A 10,797-nucleotide genomic window follows, 5' to 3' on the forward strand; every position below is an offset into this window, starting at 1 on the left:
TACATCATGGAATGAGACGACCCCCATGGCACCGACCCTCTCCTCCACATTCAGTGTAAACAAGTCCTTGAAACAGCCGTGCTCAAAATTAAAGCTGAAGGAAAATAAAACATATTCTTTCTTTAACTCTCACTTATATTCCTTATCAAATGCCTCAGCGTCACAGTTTGCATTTAATATTTTAAACAATTAAAAAAAAGGGAAAAAAACAGTTAACATAATTCTGAAAGAAACATTTCTGTGGGAGCACTTAATAGCATAGACAAATTAGTTTTTTTTTTTTTTTTTTTTTTCTCCTGTTTATCATGCACAACCAAAGTGTGCGCGCTCCCCTGGCTGCCACGCAAACAAAAGGCAGATTGCGTCTTTTGTGCGCGATACCATAATCCCTCGAGCGCATGCAGCGCAAAATATTCATGCTGCAGAGTGTAATATCCTGTGGTTCATCATAGTAATTTCGTAACCGTGTTCACCTATGGTCGAATCCATGCCTTCTAGGGTTACACTGTCATGACACCTCAGTTCCTCTGCAGTATGAAAAACCAAGAACCAAGGACATTTACTGCTCTAAAGCGATTTACGTTACCCCGAGAGCAAACAAGGGTGCTATTTATGTCCAAGGGCGAACTCCTCGTGCGCACATTTTGGGTTGTCACCTTCTCCTTTTCCGCGCTTCATGAGGTTTCTCCACTTGGACGCATCTGTCAAACCTCAGATCTTCTGTTAACTCCAAAGAAGCTGTGAGCCTCGTGGCGAACACCGACTTGGAGCCCCGTGGATGTAGCGCTACCACAGCAATACCGCGCGCGTGCTGTTCCCTCACTCTTGCTTTATGCCATCGCGTTGCGCCTTGTAATTTCACAGCCTAAATACCAGCAGCAGTAAATACTGCGTATATCTGCGAGAACTTTCTCGTTTTATCGCATAGCTTGCTATCGTTGGTTCTAATGTGGTGTGTTTTTCCTCTCCTTTCCTTTAAAACACATTCAGTGTATTTGATTTGTGAACCAAGGTGATTAAACTATGTTTACCAGAGTATATCTTTGATATTACTGCTCGTACTCTGAATTAATTTAAAATTATTCCAAAACAGTAATTTTCAAAGCGTCTTCCCAAGCGGTCTTCTGAGATTTATTAATAGTTACATGCTCGTCGCATGCAACTATTTAATATAAATGTTTCTATTTAGGTGAAAATTTTAAGGATCTGTTTATTTATTTTGACTAAATTAAAAGCAGCCAATCGAAACGGCCGGAAGGGGGCCTGTGAGCTCAAAGCTGCCAATCACGCCGCAGGCAGCCAATCACATGGCGTATTTGCGTTTGACTTCCTCTTATTTGGTGGGAGGGAGGGGGGGAAACATGGGGTGTGTGCGCGCGTCCCGGCCGAGGGTAAACACTCGCGTGTCTCCGCGCGCTCAGAGGGAGGGACTAAAAGACTAACTGTCAGAAAGGACAAGAGAGAGAGAGGAGCGCGCGGAGGCAGCAAATGAGAGGCAGCTCGCGATCGCCGCCGCCGCCGCTCCGCGATCACGGTCCTGCAGCAGCTCCAGTCTGCGGTTTTACGCGTTAAATGCATCAAAAAAAGAAAGAACAAAGAAACGAATCTAAGGCCGTATAAAAAGAAACAATTAAAGTGAGAAGAAGGAGAAGGAGAAAAAAAAACTAGAAAATCACGGCGTCCCTGCAAGAGGCAAAGGACCCAGTGGATGGTATTTTTTCCAACTTAATTTCATAAAGGTTTTTTTTGGGAAGGTTTGCTTGCTTTTTTCAAGGGAAGAAGGGAAATCCGCAGCAGCAGAGTTTGTGGGATTTTTAAAATCGTGATTTTTATTTTTCCAACAAAGAAAGAAGGGGCAAAACTTTCCTGAAGGACTGCACAGAGTTTTTTTTTTTTCTTTTTTTTAAGGGCTTCTTATTTACTGACTGGATTTTCTACTTTATTCCTCGCAATTACATATTTTGCGTTCAAGTGCGTAAAAATTGTCGGTATACGCGGACGGATGTTACGGATTTAAACTTCTTATTTCTTTTAGTTTTTTTCTCTTCTTGTAGTTTAACAAAGTCAATGGTGTACGTCGAAATACTGCCTAGACTGACTTACAAACTTTGAATAATTCATGGAATAGAATTTGCCTGCTTAGGAGAAAAGTTGCATAAATAGAGGGAGGGAAATAATCACCGGACGTATTGATAAGGGTTAAACGAATGGCCACGGCCGCTTCCAACCCCTATCTCCCCGGTAACAGTATCCTGTCTTCAGGCTCCATCGTGCATTCGGACTCCGGGGGCGGGGGAATGCAGCCGGGCAGCGCTGCTGTCACCTCGGTGTCCGGAGGCTACCGAGGAGACCCCGCAGTAAAGATGGTACAGAGCGACTTCATGCAGGGAGCCATGGCGACGAGCAACGGAGGTCATATGCTGAGCCATGCCCACCAGTGGGTGACATCCCTGCCCCACGCAGCCGCCGCTGCCGCTGCAGCCGCAGTCGCAGCCGCTGAAGCCGGATCCCCGTGGTCCTCCAGCCCCGTGGGGATGACGGGCAGCCCGCAGCAGCAGGACGTCAAAAACAGTGCGGGTAGAGACGATCTCCATTCCGGGACCACGCTGCACCACAGGCCCCCGCATCTGGGTCCGCACCAGTCTCACCCAGGGGCGTGGGGTGGCACCACCGCGGCTCACATCCCCTCCATCGGGGGAGGGCAGCAGCAGCAGTCGCTCATTTACTCGCAGACTGGAGGATTCACGGTGAACGGGATGCTGAACCCGCCGGGCAGCCAGAGCCTGGTGCACCCGGGGCTGGTGCGCGGAGACACGCCGGACCTCGACCACGGAAACCACCACCACCACCATCACCACCAGCATCAGCACCACCAGCGGCAGCACCACGGCGCGGCCAACAGCCACGAGCCGCACTCGGACGAGGACACGCCGACGTCGGACGACCTGGAGCAGTTCGCCAAGCAGTTCAAGCAGAGGCGCATCAAGCTGGGCTTCACGCAGGCGGACGTGGGCTTGGCCCTGGGGACCCTCTACGGCAACGTCTTCTCGCAGACCACCATCTGCAGGTTCGAGGCGCTGCAGCTCAGCTTCAAGAACATGTGCAAGCTGAAGCCTTTGTTGAACAAATGGCTGGAGGAGGCCGACTCCTCCACCGGGAGCCCCACCAGCATCGACAAGATCGCGGCGCAGGGCAGGAAGAGGAAGAAGAGGACCTCCATCGAGGTGTCCGTGAAGGGCGCTCTGGAGAGCCACTTCCTCAAGTGCCCCAAGCCTTCGGCCCAGGAGATCTCCTCGCTGGCCGACAGCCTGCAGCTGGAGAAGGAGGTGGTCCGAGTGTGGTTCTGCAATCGGAGGCAGAAGGAAAAGAGGATGACCCCCCCGGGAGTGCCCCAGACGCCGGAGGATGTGTACTCTCAGGTGGGCAACGTGAGCGCAGACACACCGCCCCCCTCCATGGACTGCAAACGAATGTTCAGTGAGACATAGAACAGCACAGCACCCTCAGAAAAACGATAAAAACAAACAAAAAAAAAAAACAAAAACAAAAAAACAAACAAAATATTTTATATGCGATTAACGTTGATAGGACACAGACTACCGACAAAATAGCGACATTTTCATACTGTGACACTGAGGGAGATCGAACACGACTGCAGATGTTTTTTTTTTTTTTAAATATATTTTTTAATCGAGAAAGCATCCCCCACCTTCCCAAATCTACTCTAAAACAGCGATAAACCTGCACAAGATCTTCAAAATTGTCTTAACCCTAAAAAGTTCTGTCTGCTCTTTCTTTTCAGGGACATTTTTTAGTAGATTACGTAAAAGATGCAAGTTTAAGTGGGCCGAGTGACCCAGGCGACCAGAGGGTGACAACCACCAGTTCGTATCATCAGGTAATTCTGGCGCACTGAAAGCCAGGCACGGACAAGAAAAAGAAACCAAATTTTTGAAATGAACACAACCCCGTTCTGTTTTCCTTCCCCTTCGAATCGAACTGATCGACAAACGCTGAGCTGCGCATTTAAGAAATAGACTTTAAAAAGCTCAGCAAAGGAGGACAATGTAAGGACACCACTGGGATGGAGACCTCGGACTTCCGAAGAGGACAGAATCATTGTTTCATATCAAAAATAACAATATGTTTGAGGGATACAACGCTTCCCTTTCTGCCTCTCTCCGAAAAAGACACCGAAATACTGTTTTGCATTTCTGATGTTAAAAATCAAACCTTTTGAAAGTTGCTGTTTTTGGACCGACCCTTCTCATTTTTTTTTTTTTTTTTTTTTTGTTTTTAAACGGAAAGGGATAAAAGGGGAACATAAGTGATTATTTAAAAAAAAGGACTATCTGCAACTGCACTTACTTGACATTCTTCTCTTCTTCTCAAATGCGTTGCCAAGTGTGACTGAGCGGGTTCCGTGGATGGAAACTGTTATGATGCTGCCATTTCCCAGCAGTATTCTTTGGTAGGTTTTAATAATAAAAAAATAAAAAGAAATAAAAAAAAATAAAAGACTCTGCAAAGCCGGCAATATAGATTCAACGGATCAGTTACTGATCGGAATTATTTACTTTATATTTTCTCTTCAAAATGACTTGTTTTAATATTTTATTTGGAATAACTATGGGCTGTTGCAAAATGATAATTTATTTTTTTTCCCAGTTCAACTGTAGGTTGTTTCCTTTCCTATCGTTGTTGTCTTCGTTGTTTTGTTATTTTTTATTATTATAATTATAATTATTATTATCATCATTTGAAAAGGAGCACAAATCGACAAACTTACATGAACAGCTGTTAGTTAATAAGGGTATATTTTGACGTGATAATTTGATTGTAATTTAATTTCAGTTATGTTTCCGTAAGAGCTCATTGAGAACAATAAATTTGTTAGAATTAAAATTACCCTGAATGTTTGTGTTGCATGGGATGACATAGGTTTTTAAATTTATAAAGTGAATTCAGAATTTCAGGAAACTGGATACTTGATTTGTTTTTCTTTTAAAGCGTGTGTTTTAAGGATGTTATCTCGTTAGACGGGAATTCCACTGCTAGGCTACTTATACGGGAGATGTTATTTTAAAGTAAAAAGCCACAAACAAGAGCCATTTGGTCATTACTGAAGCTACTGACATATGATGGTTATTAAAAGTCGTAGCATTTGCACTACAGGTAAAAGACAGCAAATTTATTTCTCAGAATGTTTCATATGTAAATATTATATAATATTCCAAGCAGTCACATTTGGAAATGTAAGGTGAAAACAGCGAGGCGTGTGAATTTTAGTTGGGATGTTCGTTTTTAAATTCCGATATGTTTCTTCACTAGTATTTATGTATGTTAGAAAGCATAAACTGAGGTGCAACAACTGTTTTATCAGGAAGGAAAAAAAGTGTTTCATGGCCTCAGCTGTCTCTAATTTGCTAACAGTCCTCAATACGTTACCAACACGTGGGAAATACAGAAATACCATGCAATAATATAAAGAATAATAAGATAAAATTACAACACAATAAATTGCTGTTGATACTGACAATGAAGCAGCCAGCATTCAAATTTCCTCTCAGTGTTGTTTTCTAGTGGCACTTGCCATGTGTTCAGTGCAAACAAATACTCAGTTTTTAAGCTTGCTTATTTGCTTACTACACAAAACATTATTATTATTATTATTATTATTATTATTATTATTATTATTATTATTATTAATTCACCTTGCATTTCGAAATTTATAGGTATACAAGTTCTGTTTTTTTAGATCTTGAAAACATATTCTTGCAGAAACAAAATATTTCCCATTGTGGTAAGAGTGGACTTTTACACTTGGGCAGCTCCTTTGTAGCCATCTCCTTTTCAGAAAACTTATTTGAGGCCTACTTTCTGTGCTAGATTTTTTACAGTGACCGTTAGAGTAATTCATATTGTGACTGTAGATTTTTGGAAAACATGCATAGACCACAGTTTGTTTTAGGCTCACCTCCCCTGCTTTTGTTCCTATTTCCCTGCTGCTGTCCTAAACCCTGAATGTGGGATTTAAGGTGGACTGCAGTATAACACATTATTTGCAGTGCTGCATATAATGCATTTTTCGCCACGTAGTTTTTAATGAAAGGCAACAATAGGTCAAATATAAAATGCATAGTAGCGTTTGAATTTATTTCAGTTACACATGTGAAATGATTCCGTCACTCATAGTGTAACAGCTTCTCAGGTGTTGAGAGGACCAAAAAACATTTGGAACAGCGCTCGACAGAATTCTGTTGTGAACTATTACTAATAGTACACTGACATGTGTTCAGTGTCACCACTGTGGTTCATTATATGTGTTACATTCCGTTAAAATGTATTTACACTCATCCAATCCCTTTAGACGTATTTAATTTTTTATAATGATTATTTGTGTTCTTGATTTATTTGTTGGTTTGATTTTCAGCCTGTGACAGAAGAGGTATTCTAACTTTCCATGTGGAGTTCAGTCTGATACAGGGGGAGATGTGACGTCAGAGAGGGTTGAATGAACCAATTTGCCAGTTCAGTTAAATAATAAACACAATGAATATGTGAAGAACAAAAAAAAAACATAAAACAACCTTAGAGCAGTAAATTGCGTGTTTTTAAATGTGCTATTCAAATAGGTTTCGCAATAAACTGGTACTGCTTGATGATGTAAATAACTGTATATGAAATAGCATATGAATTACGAAATACTGTTAAATAGTGTTTTTCGTAAGCCAACAATGGTTAACATCAATGTTTCAATCTGATTGTAAATAATAATTATTTTCTGGTAAATTAAATGTGGTGTGTGGCACACGGATTGATACCTGTAAACACCCGCGCATTTCATATCTCACATTGATTCAGTGTTTTAATATTCACTTTGCAGAAACATGTCGCTGAATATTGTTTCCTTTTAAAATTCTTTTTTAAACACACTTCTTGCGTTAGAGATGCACGTGCATTTCACAAACTCTCATTTGGACTGTTCAGCGGGCCTAAATCACACAGTCCCTCTCTAAAAAGATTTAAATTTCGCGGATGATTTACCATACACTGGTTGCTTAGCAACTGAATTGAACCAGCGATATAAGAACAGCCTCCCTGTCCCGCGTCCACATTAATAAAAATGCAAGTCAGACACACATGCTTTTTTTTCATCCGAACTACACAACCTCCTACTCTTGAGTTTTAGTTTGAGAATTTAGGCGGAAAATAAAAATATAAACTTGAGGTTACAACAATTATTGACATTTAACACATAATAACCTAAGGGCGATTATTATTGTAATTAATTAATGACTTTTTGTTTAATTTGAATCGCCGCCCAAATGATTGTCCCATTACTTCAAAAGTAGTATTTGCTATGCTGAATTTTGTCAGTGGTATTGAATACACTATTACGCTGTTGATATTAAAAATGTGTTCAATTAATACTGCTGCCAAAGAGGAAAGTAAGATTAGCAGTAGACGTTATTTCTGATTCACATAAATATTCCTAGTGATGAAAATGAATCCAGTTTTTTAAAGTAATAGGGATAAGATTTCTTTATAAAATGGTTAAAAAAAAGTTGTGGGTAGGTTTTTAACATAAAATGTTTAGTTTATAACCGAAAGTTGGCATGGTAGTTTAGTAGAGTAGAACTACACGTTTGGGATCGAACATTTTACCGCAATTTATAGTCCAGTGAGCGTTAGATCAGTGCACTGGGTTATAAATCCAAATACCTCGAACTGTTTAAGCTAGTTTTATTAAATAAGGGCCCAGGGTAAGAACATCTCATTTTCTTAGTAGTGTATTGATATAAACTTTCATAATTAGACATTAAAATATCACATCACTCTAACTGTACACAGTGGTGTAAAATGCTATAACAAAAGGGTCGTTTCAGATTAAACGGACATTAGCAGGAATGTATTTAAATGTGTTCCCCACAACATTTCTTACGCACAAGTATAGTGATATTACGCTTTATTCTCCACTCGGAACTGGGGGTGAGCTTTTCCACCTGAGACTGTAGCGCATGTAAGAGGCCTGCAGTACAACAGCAAGATCACAGTAAAGTACTTTCCCGCAGTAACAATAACAAGTGAATTCGTTAAAAAAAGTATCTGCGCAACTTCTAATTTAACCGCACTCCCACCAGTCCCTGGCTTTTATCTTCTCCTCTTCAGTGGCTTTTCTGGGTTTTATGCATTTCATCCTCATTCGTTCTATTTCACGAATATAATAAAGAACGGTTTTATAAAAAAACCTATGCTTATATTGCGCAATAAAATTTCTATTTCCCACATCGTGACGAAGAACTGAGGAGTCTTTCTAATGGTGGTTATAATTACACTGAGTAAAACGGCCTTTTCCTGTGGGTGAGCGTGGCGATAATAGTGTAACACCACCACCTCTACTACTACTACTACTACTACTACTAATAATAATAATGATGATGATGATGATGATAATAGTACAAATACTAATACTGCTAACATTTGAATTAGTGTTACTGCCAATGTTACTGTGTTTTTACAATCAGTAATACCTCTGCCAGTCTGTCAGTGTTCAAGGTCATAGGGTTGACATTCAGAGTGTGTGTCCCATTGAGTTTCAGGACCCAAGTCGAAATATATACACATTTAAAGGCACATATAATAATAATAATAATAATAATAATAATAATAATAATAATGTAAGGCACTGTATGAGAGCCAGTAAAATATATGTTTTATTTGTGTTGCACATTACATTATATAGTAGTTTTATTAACTTTTGTGAATTTATTTATGTATTTTCTCTACTCCTCCCATTACAGGTGTTTGCGGCACACTGACACACACATTTTGCCAATTAATGATTATTTTGCAAATATATGTTGAATATTTAAACAATTTCAGACCGTTGGAGAGGTGGGCTAATATTTTTTTCCTCCTGCAAATTGATCCTTACCATCCATAACGTCTTGTAATTGTCCGATTTCGTACTACACTAGTGTTGGAGTGAAGGATGGAGCCGTTCACGAAAGAGAAACCCACGTTTCCTGTGCGCAACACTGCTGGTCTTTCAGCCATTAATGGTCTTAAGGGTTTGAAAGCCCCTTTTGAAATGGACTCATTGCATCCGCCCTCATTTCTAATGTTACATATGGATCTTCAGATCATTTATTGGCCTTGTGCTGGATTACTCTTGGTTTTATTAACAGAAGAGCAAAGAGCATATTTTTAAGCCTCGTGTTAAGATGGTCCTTGTAGGACATGCCGGGGGTAATCACATGTATTGTAAGATTTTCAATAACTCACCACTGCGAATATCTGCCTGGTACATCTTGCAAGTAAAGTAGACATTTGTTTACCCATAAATAAATGCGTAGCGCAATGTGTTCTGGAACGATTCTGTACTTTTTTTAACCACAAAATGTCATTATCACAGAAGTGTAACCTTGTCACTGTTCTTTAACAACTTTGACCAATGCATGATCCTGCCCTGCAACAGCTGCGCTCTGCTTCCAAATTTAAACATTTCTTCAAAAGATGACTTGCAGTTTATGAGCATGAGAATGTGAGTGTAATAAAGAGGGGACTCCCTCTGCTCTGTGTTCTCTGTACAGTGTACGGCCGCTCTAATGTGCGCTTCTTTCCTTCTTTCTTTCTTTCTTTGTGCAATTTGTTCACTTCTTCTCCTGCGCGGGAAACTGGTTCATTATTAATTGTTCTGTGCGCGCGCGGCGAAACGCCTCGCGGATGGATGGGTCTTTCCCGAAGCACGAGCTGGTCTCGAGGGCTCGGGTCAGCAGTGCGCGCGTGCAGCACGTACCCCTTGGACATGCACCGTTCTCACTACCAGATGTGGTCGGGCATGGGCCGGAACATCCGGGTGCTTTGCCACGCTTTGGACTCGACGAGCGTGGTTTTGTGACTGCGAGGTGGACACATGGACTCCGGCTCTTGTAAGTAACTCCGACTGTGTTCCTTTAAAAAAAAAAAAGCGTTAATGGTGGCAGCACAACCGCACATTTATGGCCGTTGCCTCATATTTAAAGAAACACTTTAGTCGGTTCGAACGCACCGACTGCTGTAAATTCCCGTCTGCTTTACTTTGGAATACTGTAAATGCAAACTGAGCGGGAAACCGGCGTCCGACAGGAGTCACCTGGCTGGAGCGAGTGCGCACGTGCGCGCTCCATAATTGTTACTTACTGTGAGCGTGAGCACGGGGACGCGCTTGTCGGACCCGCGTCTGGAAGGCAGGCAGGACTCATTGCAAAGGTCACCTTTGTTTGCATGATCCAGTGAAGAAGTTGTGTACGTCAAAATATTATTATCATCATCATCGTCATCATCATCATCATCATCGTCAGTTCTCAGCACAAGGCTCTGGTCATCATTCTTCCGTCCTTACCACCGCAGCTGCTGAACTCCAGCACCCATCAGTCATGATAATATAAAAGGAGGTAAAAAGTAATTTTATGCCCGGGTTTCAGAAAACTACCGATAAACAACTTGATCTCGTCACCGCTGCTGTCCTCATGGGCTCTATGGACAGTGGGAGTTCTCCACGTGGACTGTCCTGTCCTCATGTATGGACATGAAGGGAGTCGGTGAAAAGTCGTTTGCTGAAGTAGCTGCATACAAATATTAAAGAAGAAATGATACATCCCCTCACTCACAAGATCTTCACTTCAGTTTGTTTTTCTAATGCAGGTGTTGAATGATCATAAATGAGAGTCGAGGTATTTTTGACCTGTTATGTGACCGTTAGTTTGTTCGTTTTTATGGTTTTCGTCAAGTTAAACATGTCAACAAATTTAT

General features: G+C 41.3%; 1 protein-coding gene across 1 annotated transcript; it reads left to right on the forward strand.

The window, feature by feature from the left end:
• The first annotated feature begins 1,416 nt into the window (after positions 1-1,416).
• Positions 1,417-4,256, forward strand: LOC108920480 (POU domain, class 3, transcription factor 3-B). Its single transcript, XM_029258032.1, has 2 exons — positions 1,417-3,419; positions 3,803-4,256. Exons 1-2 carry the CDS (start codon positions 2,208-2,210, stop codon positions 3,914-3,916), a joined length of 1,326 nt encoding a protein of 441 aa, XP_029113865.1. The 5' UTR covers positions 1,417-2,207; the 3' UTR covers positions 3,917-4,256.
• The last annotated feature ends 6,541 nt before the right edge of the window (positions 4,257-10,797 follow it).

Source organism: Scleropages formosus, chromosome 14 (genome assembly GCF_900964775.1).
Source record: "Scleropages formosus chromosome 14, fSclFor1.1, whole genome shotgun sequence".
Taxonomy (NCBI): Eukaryota; Metazoa; Chordata; class Actinopteri; order Osteoglossiformes; family Osteoglossidae; genus Scleropages; species Scleropages formosus.

Excerpts from the sequence above, each read along its gene's own strand:
- LOC108920480 (XM_029258032.1), top strand. The coding sequence starts at position 2,208 with ATGGCCACGGCCGCTTCCAACCCCTATCTCCCCGGTAACAGTATCCTG. Across the intron at positions 3,420-3,802 it reads CGGAGGATGTGTACTCTCAG|GGACATTTTTTAGTAGATTA; the intron begins GTGGGCAACGTG and ends CTTTCTTTTCAG.